Consider the following 18,723-nt stretch of genomic DNA (forward strand, 5'->3'; position numbering starts at 1 on the left):
ACTAGGCTCACTTAATGTATGCTCCACAGAGTGGTTCTGTGGCTGAATTGGTTGAGGCAGCAGCCTTGTAGTGATCAAGGTCCTGGGTTCAAATCCCGCTGGGTGACAACTTCGTTATGTTGTTTCTTTCGGATATTTACGGTCCCTTGTGCTGACTTGATTGCTTGAAGCACGGACAACGTAGTGCTGGGACTTTTCCCTGTCATGATGGTAGCCCGTGCAAAAAAAAGGGTCTGGCCGTACCAAGGGCTTGCCACAGCCATTGGAATGTGGTGAGCCCGTGGCGGCGCAGAAACATTTTTTTTTTTTTTTCCCAAGTTTCTCGTGGTTTACCCAGCATTAGCAGAAATCACTGCGATGTATGAATTCTACCCTCCACCAGGTTATTAAGTTTGCCTGCAATTTGTATACCTGGGTGCAGCTGTGGGGAACTTTTTAGGTGGCATACGGGCCCATTCCCTGAATTTTGTGCAGGAATGCCGCAACCTCGTGTTTCGTTTGATAGTCCAACTTGGAGGTACACCTTTAACGTATTTATTATTGCCACGGTTACAGCAGAATTGCTTGTGTTGTCATCATTATTGTTTTCACTGTTATCAGTACATCGATTAATAATGCCCCCAAAGGTCTTTTATATGTACATTTTTTTCTCTGTAATATAGCTTGCTATAAGACTTTGCTTATGCAATGGCAAAATAAAAAAAAAATATTAAGAAAGTAGAAGGAATTGGAAGACAAAATTGCTTTTATTTTTATAATAACGAAAATTGTGGTTGTTGTGTTCTGTTTAACAGAGAGACTCTTATCTCTCTCGTATGTCAAAGCATAGCAAATGAAAGTGAACAAAAGTAAAAAAGTGCAAATAACAGAAACACTTGCCCTGCTCGCCATTCTGTTGCGTGGTGTTTCATCTGCAGTGGGTCTAATTTCTTCTTTGTGCTTTGAAGCATGCTCTTGTAGTGTCCAAGCAGCATAGTAAATGTAAACAAATAAATAAATGCTTCACCATGTTAACTGGATTGTGTGAATAGTGAACAACTCATTGCACATTCTGCACATGTAGTCTCAACGCAGTATAGGGATCGACTATAAAGCAGTTTCATATTTCACTACTTGGTGCATTCTGCTCCTCTTAAACTTTGTAATTTTTTTCTTAGTTTTATGTAGTGATTTATTATGAGGTATTAACATGCTGACACTACACAGGCGATGAGGCGCGCTGCAGTGGAGAACTCCGGATTAATTCTGACCACATGGGGATCTTTAACCTGCACCGAAATCTTGAACACACAGGCGTTTTAAATGCGGAGCATTTCTTAGGCTCGCCTGGTCCTGCGTCGTTGATGGCGGCGCCGTCCACACGCTCACTGCGCATGCAACTCTCCTCCTTACACCCACAGCTCCGCGATACTACACTATAAAAAAAAGAAATAGTTAGTGGCGCCCGGTTTCGATCCCACGACTCTGTGGCCGCAACGGGAGGTACGCGGTGCTCTTCCCACTACGCTACAAATCCGGGACAGGAGCAAGTGCTACGAACGCGCCTTATGTCCTTGACTCATTCAAACTACGTCAAGAAGCTAGTGATACAACGAAGGCACGCGAAGCTGAACGTCAACGGAAACGACGAACTGAAAACTTTAGAGGGGGATGCTGAATATCCCGTGGTAAAGCTGTGGCGGGAAGCGCCACGCGCCTTGCAGCTCAACCAGCCCCGTCCGCAGCGCCTCTGATGCTGATTGTGGCAGGATGCCCCTAGGGATTGGCAAACCAAAAAATCCATCACGAGATAGGTTCGCGTTCAACCACCGTCGTCATCTTCCCGTAGGGGAACCGTCGAAGAAGAAGAACGAGAAGACAAAGCTGCTAAGAGGAGGGCGTGCACATTGCTCTCAGCCGGTGCACCAATGTCAACAACCTTTACCTCACCAAAGCTGACGGAGACTACCGATTCTACCACAGAGGCAGCATCGACAAGAACATGATGGACGAGTTTCGGCGCCTTGAGAACCACCGCCTACTCACCGTAACACAACAGCACTTGCGTGCCTTTGCCACCGGTGTGGACCCGGACGCGGAATTCCCTCTGGCGCTAGTAAAAACCAGATCACTCAACATAACGGCAACACAGTAGAACCACACGGAACAGCCACGATGCTTCGCATCCTCATCAGGGTTCCCCACAGGAAGATGGTGTAATTTTTTTTTGCTTTTTGCCTACATCAGAAACTTAGTTTGGTGTAGTGAGTTCTGACTCTGTATATTTAATAAAGGTTAACAGTTCTGCTATTTTAACAGTGTTGCTATCGCTTAAAAAGAATAAACAACAATAAATGAAAATAAACAAATTCCTAAAGCTTTTGAGGGATTATTATGAAACAAGAACGGAGACGTCACAAATGGCAACTTTCACAAGAAAGGGCAGAAAACACGAAGACACAAGAAACAAAAGAAGCAGATCTGTACACAATTTGGTGTGACCCAGTTTTTGTGGAAGTAATGACAACTTTTTCTTTGTGGTGAGCACGTTAGGTGTTTTGCTGTCTAGTTAAAGGGAAATTTATCCGTGCCAGATATGAGCTGTTCAGCGGTGCTGGCTAGAGCTGTAAATCTGAATGTATTTGAAGCACGTTTTAGTTATTTATTTATTTATTTTATTTTTTTGGAATAGCTTGGTGCAAGGTGAGGTTGTAATTTTAGTATTGTGTCACACCACTGCAATGTTGATGTTTCATGCAAACACGGCCAAGCATGTTAATTGTGTTCTACTTAAGAGCAACATTTGTGTACAGCTCATAGTCTATACATAGGGCTGTTCCTTTTCGTGTTTAGCATGTTTCAGCAGAATTGGGTTACACCCGACCTTTCCCCGAATGGGCCTTTTCAAAGTAGCGATCTGCACAATCGTGCGCTGACGGTCTACCGTTCTCAACCAGTACTTGCTGAAAGCAAACCCTACAAACACAGCTTTCGAACTCCTCGAGTATTGGCATGACTCTACCCTACCCTAGGTTGGCAAGTGCTGCACTGACATTGTTGTGCCCAGCTAACAGAAACTGTGATGTCGAGAGAAATTCCTCCCGGCTGAGATACGTTCAACCATCGGACAGGTCTCGAACTGAGACCGACATGCTGTGCATAGAGATGGTAATGTATGCAAACAAGGATATGTAAAATATTCATGACCAGCTATTCGTGAATGAAATGTTTCATTACTGACTTATTTCAAACACCAAATTTCGGGGAGTATTTGCTAAAAAAACCCTGACGTGCCTTCGATTACCAGCTTGAAGCGAACACCAATTTTACCGCGTTACGAGTTGGGAAGCTCGTACCCTCTGATAAAATAAACTGGGATAAAATAAAGTAAAAAACAAATTTAGGAATGTTTTTACAAAAATACCTGATTTCTCCCTTATTATCAGGTTGAAAAATAGCGCCCGATTTTTAACCCCCCCCCCCCCCCCCCTTCCCAATTTAGCAAAAGTATAAAACCAGAAAATGAACAACCCTATCTATATATAGCTTGCACGTGATGTCACCACCGCCCTTTCTTGTGCACTGCTTGCAGCTTCCCTAGTGCTGCTCGAGATAAGAGCACCAGATTGACTGCCTTTCGCCATCCACGTGGTTCACCAGCATGGCAGCTATCTTGATGTCAGTGCAAGCTTGGTTGAGTCATGTTTGTTTGTTTGTTGTGATGCTCTTTTCGTTCTCATTCCTTCTCTCTCTCTCTCTCTCTCTCTCTCTTCCTTGTCAGTGCGGCTCTACGAGTGCATCGAAAAGATGCAGAATGTCGTGGGAGACTCGATTCCAGAGGCCACACTTCGGCGCGCAGCTCTCGAGGGAGACTTCAACGCAGAAGTAGCCCTTGATAGGCTACTCCGAGGTCTGTTGGACTCTTGGACATTTCACTTTAAACATTTTGTGTTATCCTTTTTTTTTTTCCTGTAAAACTACAGTCGAGTCCACTTATAACGATACCGTTTATAACAATATATCGGATACAACGATGAACAGCTATGGCACCGTCAACTTTTGTATTCTTTCTATGGTAAAATAAACCGCTTATTACAATGCTCCAGTGCCACAATATCGGATATAACGATTGAATCCGGTTATATTGTGCACCAAAAGTGCATCAGTGACGACTCTAATGGCGCAGTTGCGCAGCCTACTCAGGTAGTGTCTTCGTAGGAGACCCAATGCATGACACAGTCCCTCGGGGACTTTGTTTCCGCCAAGGACATTTCCCTCAGCTAGGTGAAGCACCTGTAGACACTCTTGGAAAAGATTTGCGCTAGCTTCACACGCGGCAAACAAAGGTGACCGACTGTGGCTTCTTTTCCACAAATTAGTAGGAGTACGACCTTGCTGGCATGCGAATAAAATGTTTTGAGCTCTGTTCCGTCTTTTTATTTCAAAACGCGATTATAACGATGGGATTTCCTTGGCATTTGGATATTGTTATAAGTGGACTATACTGTACCATGAAACACAGATAGATCAGTGGCAGAACATTCACTGCAGTTGGGGGGTTGTTTGTTAGGTGGTTTAATAACCAGTTGTTTCACGCATAGGAATGTTAACAAAAAGGACAGCTGTGCGGCTGTGTGTGTCACAGCTTTCAACACCGCAATTTCACAATGGGAACAATGGAACGAATGACTCGGTCGGCACTGGACATCTGTGGCCGAAGTAATGCCTAGTTTCCGAGGGAGTAGTGCTTCCTTTGTAAAGCAGAGGTGACATCACTCTGGATGACTCGGTGCCTAGAAAATTCCTGCCAATGTGGGTGAGCTTTTATGTTTACACTTACTTGCCAACCTGCTGCATTTGCAGTGACTCAAACGAGGCTTTTAAAGTGAAAACTTGTCGTACAGCCACTTATTTGGGCTCATGGTCTTTTCCATGCCTATGTGAAGAAATTGAGGCATTGAGTTTGGAGGCCTTGAAGTTTGAAGTATGCCTTAACAATTTCTGCAGTGTACTCACAAGAAAAACAGAAACAAAAGCACTTCTGAGTAGTCTTTACTACATCTTGCCAGTTGTTGAGACATGAAAAAGCTACCTGTAATGCTAGCGGGCTTGTAGCATAAGTTAAGCGTAGCTGCAAGTCGAATGAGCACATCAGGTAGTAAATTTCTAAAAAGTACATGCACGGATATTAAAAAGCACAAGCTGAGCAAGAGTTTCCTAATGCATCTATTTTGCGTTTTTTTTACTTCATGCCTCTGTGTTTTTTTTCATGAAAACACTTCGAGTTTCACCAGTCACAAATTTCTGTAATAGCATGTACATAACATGTACAAACATGTACATACCTTATACAAAAGAAATTGGAGTATTGAAAGTTCGAAAGAATTTGTTGACGGGGGGTCAAAATGGTGGCTGCTACGTTTTGTGGCAATGTTTTGAATGGTTATTGTGGTTTTGTGGTGGTGTAGAGTGGAGCCGTGTTTGTACGTGTGTGGTTATTGCGTTTTCCTGGCAGTTAAGTTGTGAGAGCTCAGTGCCACTTCATCTTAGATCATTCAGTATATGTTTGGGAAAAATATTTAATTTTGTATTTATTTATTTCCTTTTCTCCAGTTCCCATAAAAATGCATCAGTCAAGAAGCAGGGGGCTTAATGTTAGTCCACGGGAGCTCCTGTGCCCAACCAGTATTTGAAACAAATATGAGACTTGCATCATTAAATTATTAAAAAAAATTATCTATAACCTTAAAGGAGCCATGAAGACAAAATACAAGTTGGGTTTATTAGAAAGACTGCTTAGTCCTGATAACAATGATCCCAATATCATCGCAATCTTCGAAAAAATAACGGAGATATTAAGGAAAACGTTTGAAGCAGTCGCGACCCCCTAGCCAATTTCCCGCAACTTATCTATGACGTCACGGAACCTTGTTTGTGCGATTGGCGGCCGCCTAACTGACCTGTCGCGACGGCACATGACTGGACGTCTGTAATCCGGCCTCTAGTTTCATTTGACCGCATCACTTGAACGTTAAGGTGCAGTTAAGGCACTGAAAATTATGTTTTATTGTGGGCCCGTATGACGTCATTCTTGCTCATAACACGTCACTGTGGCGCAAAATTTGAAAGTTTTTAAATACTTCTTGCTTTTTTTTCGTTAAAAAACATATTTTGCGGCTCTAATGGAGCTGAGTGACATACTGAATCCTAGTTCTTTCAAATTAAACGAAGTTGTATTTTCTCTTCATGGCTCCTTTAAATGCAAGGCAAAGAACATCTTGCCGATGTATTTGTAAAAAAAATGGTAGAGAGCACGAGAAGCAATTTCCAAACATGAAAAGACAGCCTTGTCTCAATCAACATTTGCAGTTATTTGTTATGACAGGACCACGTTTTAAACACTGCAGGTATTTAAAGCTGGGATGTTATTGAGTTTTGTCGAGAATATACAGTCCTTGCCAAAATTTTCTAGGCCATGCCAAAAGTGCATAGGCCACCATAAATTCAAAGTAAGAGCTTGCCACCCGAGCAAGGCTGGAATGTTTTATGCCAGAAAGCTGGAGAAAGCATCTTTCTTTTTTGCTGCCATAAAATAATTTCGTCACTGTTAAATTTTAAGCTTTTGCTTTGAATTCTTTGTAGCTCAGCAACGTTTGGCGTGGCCTAAAAAATTTTGACAAAGACTGTATACTCATTCCCTCAACAAGCTTGTATTCTTTTTCCGCTTAGATGACCCGTATGGTGGCCAACATTAGTTTGGAAAAAGCCAGACATACTGAACAGCGCTGGTCTTTGAAACTTGCTAAGGCAGCAGTTGGTGGTATACCCAAAGGTGCTAATCAGCAAATCTGGTTTTTTGTTTCTGTCTTCGAACTGCAGAAGCGGACAAGCCCAAGCCCCAGCGGGAACCGCGGGATCGGAGGAGAGGTAGGTTTTCCTTTTTCGTGATAATTTTGCCCTGCTATAGACCGTTTGGATGTGTTGCTATTACAGTACAGAAAGCGCATTGAAGGCACAAATGTAAGCTGGCTCAAATGGGTACGGCACAAAAACGAACAGGCTGACCGTTCTCTAAAGCCAACAAGTATTGCAGAAGGCGGTAATGGCAACGATATTAAGTGACCTAAGCATTGAAAACAGTGCACCAAGTGCAATAACTTTAGGCATTGTAGTCTAATGCAATGTGAGAGCAACTCGGTTTCTCTTAGTCGTATAATTTGGACAGCATGCAAGGGGGGGCGAGGAGAAATAGTCACGTACCTGCCTACACATTTAGCTGACGTTTGTGACCACCCAGAACCTGAGCTGCCATGTTGAAATGACCACAGGAAGAAAGAATACTTTTCGACTCATTTCATTTTATTATTCGGGATTTGAGAGGTGACAAAAAAAAAAAAAGCAAAGGGTGACATAACTATTGTTAAGAGGTGACAATACATAATACATACATAAAAAAATGTTACACTGTAATTTAAACAGCAGCTGGTTTTTGTTGTATACAGATGAAAGATGAAAATATGAGTTTTTTTTTTTTTCTTTTTGAAGCGTCTGAGCGCTCAGCTGTCAAGTTTAGACGATTCATGTGAAACCTTTTTGTAGACTGAACTGTGTTTATTCATTTTATGAGCATTTTTTTTTTCTTTTAAAGCTGAAAGCGTTTGTGGTAGCAGGCTGGAATGTGCGGACATATTTGGCCTTTTGATCTCTTTGCTTTTTTTTTTTTTTTTTTTCTGTGCTTTGGTTGTAACACTTGATGCTTCTGAGAAGAGTGTGACATCTGTCTCATTTTTGGAACTTGTATACAGTGGGGCATGTGGTGCTCACGAGAATGGCCACTGTCACGAGTGGTTGCTCTGAGCTAAGTCGAGCTCAACTCATGCTTAGCTTTAAAGCTTAACATTGCTAAGCTGCTTCCGTTAACACCGCACATTGTTGTGATACTGATGGCAGTGTGTACAGCGTGCTTTGTGTGCAAGATACACACCGATACAACTTTCTTTCTTTACGAGAAAAAAAAAAATTGTGTGGCGTGGCCAACAACAATAAAGGTGGGTGTGGGTAGTTTTTCATCTTGGGCTCACAACGTGGTTTTTCGAATTTCTGCCGCCTGTGCAGTAGTCACATGCACTAGGCCGCAGCGGCCGTTTTCTGATGGAGGAAAAAAGCTAAACCGCCTGTGTGTTCGAGATTTTGGCGCACGTAAAAGATCCCCAGGTGGTCAAAATTAATCTGGAGCCCTCCGCTACGGCACGCCTCATTGCACGCCTCATCACCTGTGAAGCATGGGTGCGTTAAACCTCATAATCAGTCAGTCAGTCACATGCACTAAAAGATGAAGGTATAGCACATGGAACTACCATTTTTTTCTTTAAAAGGTAGTGTTCTTCCTTCGTTTATTTTTAAAGAAATATCACTATGTCATTGGGCTTTCAGTTCCTCTGTGATTACTCAGCAAAGTGAGTTCACATTTTATTGTGGCATGCTTCGACAAAAAGCCAGTGTTCTTGTAAGCGTGATCGATGATCTCATTGAAAGGATCTAACTGGCTTTAAGTGCCCTTTGCACAACCAAACGTGGTTGTCTTTTTTGGTGCAGTGATGTTCAAAAAACATTTGCAGACTGTATAATGTACATAGCAGTTATGAACTGCAGTACATTTTGTCGTTTTTCATCGCCTAGCTGTCTCTCTGTGTTTTATGGCGTTCGGAAAACTAACTCTAGGCTTTCCTGCCCTTCTTTCTCTTGCCGTCTGGCTTTGCCTTGGCAACCCCCCCCTCTTGCCCCCGTTTTTTTTCTCTCTCTTTCTCTCTCCCCACTTCCGGCCTCCTCCTCCTCCTCCTCCTCCTCCTCCTCCTCCTCCTCCTCCTCCTCCTCCTCCTCCTCCTCTCTTGCATGATCGTGGCTGGCTTGCTGCCCTCTCTCGTGACCACTGCACCACCTCATCATTGCCCTTGCTTCACCCACACCATTTTCCATCATTTCGACGTGCCACTCGCAAGGTAAGAATCGGACGACGAGGACGCCACGTGCGATCCTCCGACGTCCACCGCATCTTTCGCGGTGTGGGATAGCGGCGGGCAGGGGGGAGGTGGTTGCGATAGTGAGAAGTTACTCCCACAGCACGCACAGTGCGTTGTCGCACATTTCGACATGCCTTCGAGACAGCTGAGGGGTAACGCGCGGCAGCGCTGCAGTGGTGCAGTGCCAAAGTGTGCGGAGACGGACCCGGCGGCAACGTCGCAGTTTAGCGTTCCCTCGCCACGAGGTCAGCCGGGAGGCCTCTCCTCTTTGGGTTGTGAATTACAATTGGACAGTTTGCTCAAATTGGGGGAGGCGAGGAAGGAACCCGAGAGGACAGGCAGTTTGTCAAAAGATGCGCGTGATGGTGGTGGTGGTTGTGAAAGGGATCGCGATGCGTTGTCGTCGAAATCGGGCGATGGTGTCGCGCTCGACGAAAAATTTCGCAAAGCCAGCAGTGTGGAAGACCTTCTGGAAAGCCTGCTTCAAAGTAAGAGCCCCGAAAGAGGCTCCTCTGAGCAAGACTCCGTGGCCTGCGCATTAGACACGAGGAGTGAAAAGCCTTGTGAGCTAAGGCTTGGCGACTTGCTCAAATCAAGCGATGCGGGGACAGACGAATTGTGGCTTGATGATTTGCTCAAATTCAGTGGTGCAGGACGTGTGAGTGAAACTTGTTGTGAACCTGAAAGGACAGGTGATGCATTGAAGGGTGCGCAAGTTGGCGTTGCGTGCGACGGTGTATCCTTCCCTCAGGGCGCGTTTAAACTGGAGACACAGAGATCCACAAAATTGCCCAGCCTTGCCTTGCCGGTAGAAGAAGACTCCCGCCACACGCAAGAAGCGCACAAGACGACCTTTGGCGAGGAACTTTCAAAATCTCTGCTCAAGAAAGAAGACGGTTCGAAAGAACATTCTGCTCAGTGCGACCAAGGACGGGGCATATCAAGTGATACGTCTGATGAGCTTGAGGCCCTCCTTGGCATGGTTTCAAGCTCTAAACCGTCCCAATTGGCTAAAACATCTGAGAGCTGCACTTCCCCAAGAGGTGGCGGCAATCTCTCAAAAGCTGCTACACCCGTAGCTGATGCAGTCGAAGACGGCTTGGATGCACTTCTCGGAATCTCCGCATCGTCGATGCAAGGTGGTGTGCAATCGGGGAAGAGTGAACTCGACGACTTCCTAATGTCGTTAGGAAGTGACTCTCCCCGCAGAAGTGCTTCCGTGAAGCAAAGTGACAGTGTGACGCCGCCACCGTCCATCCTGGATATTCTTTCCGACACTTCCAAGGCTGAAAAGAGTCCAGTGAAAACCCTGAAGAGGCCTGACCGGAAGTCGCCTAACCAGCCAGCCTTGCTCAACCTCGGAGAGATTCTTGGTCTCAACAAAGGGTCCTCGTCTGGTTTCCCCGACGACGGCGGCGCTCTGAACCTTGATGACATTCTGAAAAACGCAAGCAACTTGGCGTTTAATGAAAAAGAAAAATTTGAAGGCAGCAATGCAGCCACTGGTTTTGACCCGAGTCCCTTGCAGACCGCCACAACGACACCACCTACTGCGGTGCCTGCAAAAGAGCCGTCGCTCTTCGCCAAGGTGCTGGTGTTCTTCCCGTTGCATGGACGACAGCGAGAAGCCACCACTTTTGACGTGGAAAGTTGGCTGGAGAAACTTGACTCAGTGCTGCAGCCAGAAGTGGACGAGATGAAAGCGGCCCGGTTTGATTTCAGCACGCCATCTCCCGACGATATTGTGCTCGCATGTCGGGAGAAAGCGTCGAATTCGTCAGGTAGAACCCTGTTGCCGTTGTGCTTTTTTACTCTGCATGTTTGCGAGAATGTGATGAGGAACCTTTTGCGCGATGCTCGTGTACCAAGTTGATGAGCAGAAGTGAGCCTAAAGATATCACTTGTGAAGAGGATTACTTATGTTTGGCTCGGGTTTCATGGCTGTGGAGGCACAAATTATAGTTTGGATAATGGGTAGTTCACACTTTTTTTTATTCATTTGCTGAACAAGCCAAACAAATCCATCAAAAGTAGTAGTAAAACAGCAGCAAGGAAGCATCGTGGTCAAGCTTTGTAGCCTCTCATCTTGTCTCTTTGTGCTTTGACCTTCACAGGTCCCAACTAACTCGAGGTCAGTGGTTTGGATGGAGCAGGGGGCAGGCTGCGTTGGCACGACCATTGCACTAGCACACTCTGCAAGACCATGTGATGTCACTTGTTTAAATTTGACGGAAATGGGATGTCAAGTGTCTTACGTCCCTCGCACCTACTCTTGTGCTCTTTGCTGCCTAAACCGAAACAGGGCAAATGGGAACTCTAATTTTGTGCCTCCACCTTGCTTGTCCGTCCTCGGTCGCATTCTACTAGACTAACTGCTATTCATAATACTAGCCTGAAAAGGATGCAAAAACCTGAATGTCAGTTGCTCTTAAATAAGCGTCGTATGAGGCAGTTGCGAAGGGGAATTGGGGAATTCTTACTGTGCGGATCCCGGCTTCTTGGTCATTACTTTCTGCTTGAGTAAACTAAACCATGTACAGATCTTGAATAATTAGTCGAGAGTTCGGCAGAATATTGTCTGGTCAGGTAAAGGCATTTGTGTAAATAGGCAGGACACTCACCAATGTACTTTGGTCAGTGTCCTGCCTTTGTATACAAATCTTCAGTTATTGCTTGCGTTGTCCGTGGACTGCACTACATCTTCGGTATGACGAATGGCCTGCGTAATTTTTTTTGGAGGGGACTTGTTTGGGCGCAAAGTTTGACCTGTGGCTGTGCTTGTTCCTCAAGCAAGGTTTGCGGCACATTTGGAGCCTCTTGCTGTACTCCTGAATTGCTGCTGTTCACGTTTTGGCTGCCTAATTTCTTAATTTACAATAATATCTGCGTTCATGCTTCACGTATCATTCCCGATACTGCCAACTCTGTAGCCTGGGCCTGTCTTGCATACGGACCTTTCTATTATTTTTTTGTGAAACTCGTTATCAGTGAAATAGTGATTAGAACAAGTCAACATAATTTTCAGCCACATTTACCAGCGTCGTGCTCCCAACGGCATGTTCCTATTCTTCCTCATGAGCTCCTTCCCTTGGGCTGCATCCTTCTGTTGGAATTATTGCAGGAAATCAAACAAGCGTAAAACTTAGTTTCTGAGCTGCTCTGAATCTTTTGTATGCTGACGAACGAAATTGCCATTCACGTTAGCTTTAATATATACAACCATGCATCAGCATGTCTGACTGTCTACTTCGTAAAGCTATAATTTTTAATGAAAAACTAATTATGGCAGCAAGGCTATTTGTCCCCGGCCTGATGTTGCTTTCGATTGTGTCGTTTCAGAAACCTGTATTGTGTGTATAGAAAGCATGTAAGAAAAGTAGCATTAAAGCTCCTTAACAGCGCATTACATCGCTAAATGAGAGACTGACGCAACCTAGTTGGTGCATGTTTAAAAAAAAAAACAGCGCTAGAAAATAAGCCGAACGAAGGAAGAGGCATGCACTCACTGACATTCAGCGACATTCAGTGCAGTGCACGTCGCTTCCTTTGTTCGTCTCATTTTTTAGCGCTGTTTTTTTTTTAATAACTTCATCCACTTGATTTATCTAGGCAAAAGAACTACATCCAGCTTGCCAAGTGTAAATCCGGCAGGTTGTCGTACTTAGTAGTTCCGACTCAACACCCCATAATGTCTCTTCGTGGCAGTTGACTTACAGTTGTGTTGGGGGCCTTCCAGGGTTCATATTGCAGACCTATTTCAGCTTTTTCTTTCTGTTCATTAATTGCATAGTGTGTGGGGAGTGGTTTGTCGCATAAAGCGTAGTTGCACAGGGCATAGTTGCATGTGGTGTGGCTCGTTCATCCCTGATGGCTCCTCTCTTGGCAAACTCCCCAGGAAACTAAATATGGTCAAAGTGAGCTATTCATTAGAGGATACTGCGCCGTTTTCAGAGAAAACATTTGTCAGCTTTTCAAGCTTTCAGTCGTGCAGCGATATGAGGGAAGTGTGAGTCGCTACTGCCTTGCCGTGCCTTGCTAACGAGTCATATCAGAGCACAGCACTGAACGCTGCACTGTCTGCATTTCCTGGCCCTCTCCCTCTCTCTCTTCCCCCTCTTCTCTTTTCCCCCCACCTCACGTGGTTCTTGCAGAGAGAAAGCCGGCTGCCTCCGTCGAGGAAGAAGAGAACGCGGCGGCCAAAGCGGCCATTCCGAACAAAGAGTCGCTGCCTCCTGCCAACCGGGCACTGAGGCAGTTTTTCGGTGTGAAGCCGCCTGACCCCAATGAGGATGGGGATGGGGATGAGGAAGAGGTTCAGGAGGAGAAGTCTAGAAAGTGAGTTGGGATCTCAGCACGTATTCTGCGCGATGTTCTGAGAATGCTTTCACGCTTGCATGACCATTTAGTACCTGTCTCTACTCCATTTGTTGATATATCCACAAGAAGGAGGCAGCAGGTATTGACTGGCTGTCAGAGGGCCAAACACTTAATGCCCCCTTAAAAATGCTGTCTTAATGCCCCCTACTCCTCCACGAAAGACAAAAAGCTGCTCCAGAAAAATCTGCTTCAGCATTGAGGGTGTTTGAATAAATGTACTGGAATGAGCAACTTTCTGCCAGTAATTTGAGTAGCACCCTTGCTTCGCATGCATTGTTACAAGCTATTGAGTGGGTCTTCCTTAAAAAGGCCATGAAGACAAAACACAAGTTTGGTTCATTCAAAAGATTGCCTTGGTAGAATCATACTGACACCACTTTTAATGTAAACTTCGCTCAAATAAGCTATATAATTAGAAAAAAGGGAATGAATGGCCATGCAACCCACTAGCTTATTTCCTGCAACAGAACCTATGATGTCATACCAGCCAGCTCTATGATTGGCACAAGCCGGCAAAAGCAAATGCAAAATAGGCAGAGCTTATAAGCTTGCCGAATGAGCTATTTGCGCTTAAATTTAGGGCACATTCTATTTAACTCTTTCGTTACCACGCCTATTCAAATCCATCACCGGTGATCAATGATTTATATTGCCTATTTCGACATGTTGTAGTCGTTTCCCGTACACCTAATGCGGCCAATGGTTAGTCTGGGCACTGCCCTTTTAGAATCAGTTTAAATTTTCCCGCTCCGGCGACACTGAGATTTTTGGCGGCGTTTTTTGCGAGCTGAGGTGCGTGTGTTTTTGAGGAAGGGGGCGTGGCTGCTGCACTTGAGAAAAAAGGATGCAGGTTGTGGTTAGGCTGCATTACCATAATATTTTTTTTGTCAAAAGGCTCCTGGTAAGTCAAATACCAAATAATGCAGTCAGCTTTGTTATCCGACAGCGTTGAGAGGTGTTAATTACTTGAAAATGGCCCCAGCTATTCACTAATGATCTTTGGTTTGGACAAAGGGCAGCTCTATTCTCCCAAAGCTTATTTCTGATGGTCCCCCGCATGTCTAGCAAGTGTGCCTGACATTTTCAACCAGCTTCCAGCAGTTTCGGTTTCGTTTTCGCATCGCAAAATTCATATTTGGCGCTACTACGCAGTTACCCAACTACAAGCTCATTTGCCATGGCGCCTCCATTGTCCGCTACTGTTCCTCGAAACAAGCATGCTGCTCGTGCTTCCACATTATCTACGCCTTGCTTCTGTGATAAGAGTTTCCGCTGAAAGTCGAACGATAACACCAAGTCGTCGGGTGTCAGTTCAGACGAGGAGAACGCTTCCAATTGGCCTTGAACACCGCCAGCTGTTCACCGGCCAGTTTCGGTTTCATACGAGGGTATTTCCAGAGGACTAGTGTCGCTTCTTAGTAGTACTATCTATTCTGACAAAGTCTCCACCAGCCTTGTATTTGTTTTTTTTCGAAATTGTTAGGTGGCGCTGCAATGTAGCAGGCTCGTAGTGCTGAACTAGCTTCATAGCCCGACAGCGGCTTGGTGAAAGCTTGCTGGGCATGATTCTAGCGCATCGTACCTTATTCCTGCAAGGAGGGCTACCATAGTGAGTCAGAACATGATAATAAACCGCAAATGAAAGTTCTGACTGATAAGTGATCATCAGAACGTCAACGAGCATCCACCAAAGAGTTTGGTTCTCAACTCCAGGCGGATTTTTTCACATCGCTTGCTTGCCTTCAATATTGTGCCGGTCATAATCATTGACAAGGTGTTTTTACATCACGTGGAGGCTAATTTGGGCCTTTAATAATGTCAAGCCACCAGATTTCTTCTAGAGAACTATCCAAAATAGCAAAACTTGAAATAGAGGTTGGGCTTCACCACATGGCACGGGCACCACGTGGGCTAACGTTTTCTTTTATATCTGACAAATTGTACTGCGCAACTCAATTTTTTTTCTAGGACGGGTTTTTGAAATGTCTACCTACAAAAGGTATATTCTAAATTTTTTCTACTACTGGTGGTTTATTGTATACAACTTACTTTTTTCTTATTTTCTTCGGCACGTGGACAAAAATTTCGAATTCGATAATTTTTTTCGGAATCATTATTTAGGAAAACATTATTAAAAGTGGTGTCGTTGGAAAGCGCATGAAATAATCTGCATTTTACGTCACTGCAATGTGTGCCTAACCAATATGTATAGCACAAATAAATGTTTCGTTAGACCCTTCAAAATTGGTCAATTTCCCGCGGTAACGAAAGAGTTAAAGCCGTATGAATGGTGGGACAAACAGTGGAAGTTACAAAAGCAGGCGTAAACATAGAAGTACCGATGTGTAATGCTGTTGGTACTGCGCGCAATATGCTTGGTTTAGCTGCACAGCACTGTGGGGCTTTGGGGTTGTCTCAGGCGACACTGTCCGGCTGAGGCAAGCAACGACGTCTTACGTGACCATATTTGTCGAGCGAGCACTCTGTTTCACGAAACGATTGTTTTTTTCCCTGAACAAAAACAAGTGAGGTTTAAATACGGTCAAAAACAAACCAAAGGCATAAAACGGCTTGCCGCACTATGGTGGTGCCATCTAGGTTCACTACAGTAAACGAGGCTTCACAATCGGTAGCAGAGGGGTTGATTCCTGTGATGTCATTGCAGGCCATGAAAGCACACGATTTAGCAGGAAAATCAAAATTTTAACTTAAATTGATTAATTTCTCAGTGAATAAAACATTGTTTGCAGCCAGACAAGCGCTGGGGACACTATAAAACACGAAATCTTTCGAATAAAACAAACTTGTATTTTGTCTTCATGGCCCCTCTAAAGTGTTTGCATGGTCACGCATGCCACAAAGAAACTAAGAACAATTCTCGGTAGTCCCTGGCTGGTCCAGTTTATCAATCTATATTTCGCTGCATAAAAGTTCATTTGTGTACAGCAACATTGCAAAGCCGAGTGGTGTTTGGATAGGTGGGCATGACAGTGGTGATTTGATGTTCTTGTTTTTGATTGCCTTGTTTGGCTAAGCTGTGAGAGGGAGGGCTTTCTGCACCGTAAATCAAGGCAGCCTGTGCGTGCACTAAGGACGTGAGCTTGTCGTTTGTGAGTGATTTGCAGGCTTATGTAGCTAACTGTCCTAGAGAAGATTTTGAGTCCACAAAAAATGACACTTTTAAAAATTGCGCTGCTGCCCTGACATTCATTACAGGTGTTGTGCTATGTGGTACCATACAGCAAGGAAACGTAGTTGACAATCTGCCTCGAGGGCAATTGACCTGACAGTCATCGTGAAATGTGCAAGCACTGTAGACTTTGGAAAGCAGCCTCTGTTGCTCTTGTTCAGCCCCTAGAGATGGCATTGATCATTATCAAAGCCACTACTTAACCAGACACTTGGCTTGTGTGGAATTTACTCGGCACCTGAGGGATTGAAGTGCAGTGTAACTAGCTTGTGACTGGGAAAGTTCTGGTGGGACATGAGTGGGCCATGTTAGCAAACAAGTTTGGAAGGATTAGAGAAAGTTCGACTTGCGAGGAGTTGGGTTTGCCAAGTGTCCTTTTTGCTGTAGGACCGTGTTTGCAAAGTGGCGTCGCCACAAGGTCGATGTTCAATTTGAGGGGCAGTGTCATTAGTCGATGCCCGTCCACTGCTCACACGTCGTCACTATTTTCTCAAGGTTGTCGTCGGGAAATCTCAAGGTGCCAAGTGCGACCAACTCCACTCGGAGTTCTCCGGATCCAGAGCGAAAGGAACCATCGCCAGAAGCTGCCGGGAATGCGCAGCCAGCAATCGAGGCTACCACTCCCAAAACGCCAAGGTAGGAAGTATTCTCCAGTGCTGTGGATTTATTCAAAATAACACTTTTATGAAGCTAGTTCCATTCAGAAGGGGACGAGAGGTGTTGCTGGTGTTGTGGTGCACTGTGCAGGTGTGCGGTCGGCATCTCGTGTCTTTGTACCATTGAAAGGGGCAGTCAACCAATTTTTGTGGAGTAATGCGCTCTCCATCTCAAATGAAAGGGCTTCACTTAAAGTACCTCGAATTGAAATGGTTTCCCTGACAAGGCCGTAGAACGTTTGAAGGTGTAATTTTTAGATCTACCAGCCTTATGTATGCTGCCAAAAGGAATGCTAGTAACCAAAACAGAGGGCCGGGCAGTAACATAGTTTAAACTGTATGGGAGATGAAAAGAGGTATTTAAAAACTTGGCCCCGGAGAAAACAAAAAGATAATTTAATCTTTCCTATCCCTTTATGCGGGTTTTGAATGGCAAATTGAAACTGACAGATCTGTTTCACCATGTAGTGTCAGGCATGACACTAGCGTATTTCTTGGAGTCTTGCAAAACACGTTGGTAATAGCTGGTACACTTGACTCTATCAGTTAAACCCAAGTAACTTGATTTTGCCATGTAATTTAATCAAGTTTAACGTCCTGCCAAGCTATAAAGCGATGTATCTCTACTTCAGTTTATTCGACAATTTAGCTTAATTTCACCCACCAGAGGAGTTTAGTGGCCGTGGCATTGTGCTGCTGAGCCCACGGACGTGGGTTCACTCTAGGCCGTGGCAGCCATTTTGTTGATGGAGGCGAAAAATGAAAACGCCAGTGTGTTGAGATTTTGGCGCCTGTTAACAATCCCCATGTGGCCAAATTAATCCGGAGCTCTCCACTATGACACTCCTCATGCCCAAGTGTAGCTTCAGTGTGCAAAACACCCCGAATTTTTCAATATAACCCAATTTGATGAGCTTTGAGAGGCCTGGTCGGGCTCAAATTAACATGACCCAAACGAACCGTGTGAGAAGTGACTGGTGTCACACACATGAATGGAAGACTACAATTGTGGCTTGAGGAACCAATATGAACAGAGGACAGTAAAACTCAAGTTGGACGTAGGACTAGGCGGATGTATAATGAATAGGAGAGGACATATAAACACGTGGTCTGTACATGTAGCAGGCACCAAATCACAAGTGCCAAATGATGGTGTGAGTATTAGGAGGCAACAGAGAGCTAGTTGAGGAAGCAGTGCGACATTTTGAGGCAGCGGTCAGATTATGCTGACATTGAATCGAAGCAGTTGGAGGTGGTGGGGAAATGGGCACCAACTGATGGTGATGCAGATAGTGTTGATAATGCTGGTGATTGGTAGCAGTGGATAGGCTTTCGGAAAAGCACAAGGGCATCGTGGAGGGGATGTTAAAAGCTGCAGCAATAAAAGCTGCCGGTTCAGTTGTTGGCAATAATTTTTGTGTGCAAATGAAACGCTCGTGTAGGTTGTGCTTCAGCCTGTATTTCTCGTCATCGTTACAGCGGCTGAAGACGGGCCTTTTCA

The 18,723-nt window shown here is 44.8% G+C and overlaps 1 protein-coding gene across 3 annotated transcripts in view; it reads left to right on the forward strand.

Annotated features, from left to right (window-relative positions):
- The window catches only part of Hbs1 (translation elongation factor EF-1alpha (GTPase) HBS1), a 34,138-nt gene that overhangs the window by 2,169 nt on the left and 13,246 nt on the right, over positions 1 to 18,723 (forward strand). For 2 of the 3 annotated variants that reach the window (XM_077691009.1, XM_077691008.1), the window contains exons 4-8: positions 3,761 to 3,889; positions 6,859 to 6,906; positions 8,984 to 10,780; positions 13,151 to 13,334; positions 17,062 to 17,202. In XM_077691009.1, the coding sequence (XP_077547135.1) occupies positions 3,761 to 3,889; positions 6,859 to 6,906; positions 8,984 to 10,780; positions 13,151 to 13,334; positions 17,062 to 17,202 (2,299 nt within the window). The remainder of the gene's footprint in view (positions 1 to 3,760; positions 3,890 to 6,858; positions 6,907 to 8,983; positions 10,781 to 13,150; positions 13,335 to 17,061; positions 17,203 to 18,723) is intronic. The other variant, XM_077691010.1, reaches the window with a different exon arrangement.

The sequence above is a fragment of the Haemaphysalis longicornis genome, unplaced genomic scaffold (genome assembly GCF_048455015.1).
Source record: "Haemaphysalis longicornis isolate Haplotype H1 unplaced genomic scaffold, Haemaphysalis longicornis Haplotype H1 scaffold_10, whole genome shotgun sequence".
NCBI lineage: Eukaryota > Metazoa > Arthropoda > Arachnida > Ixodida > Ixodidae > Haemaphysalis > Haemaphysalis longicornis.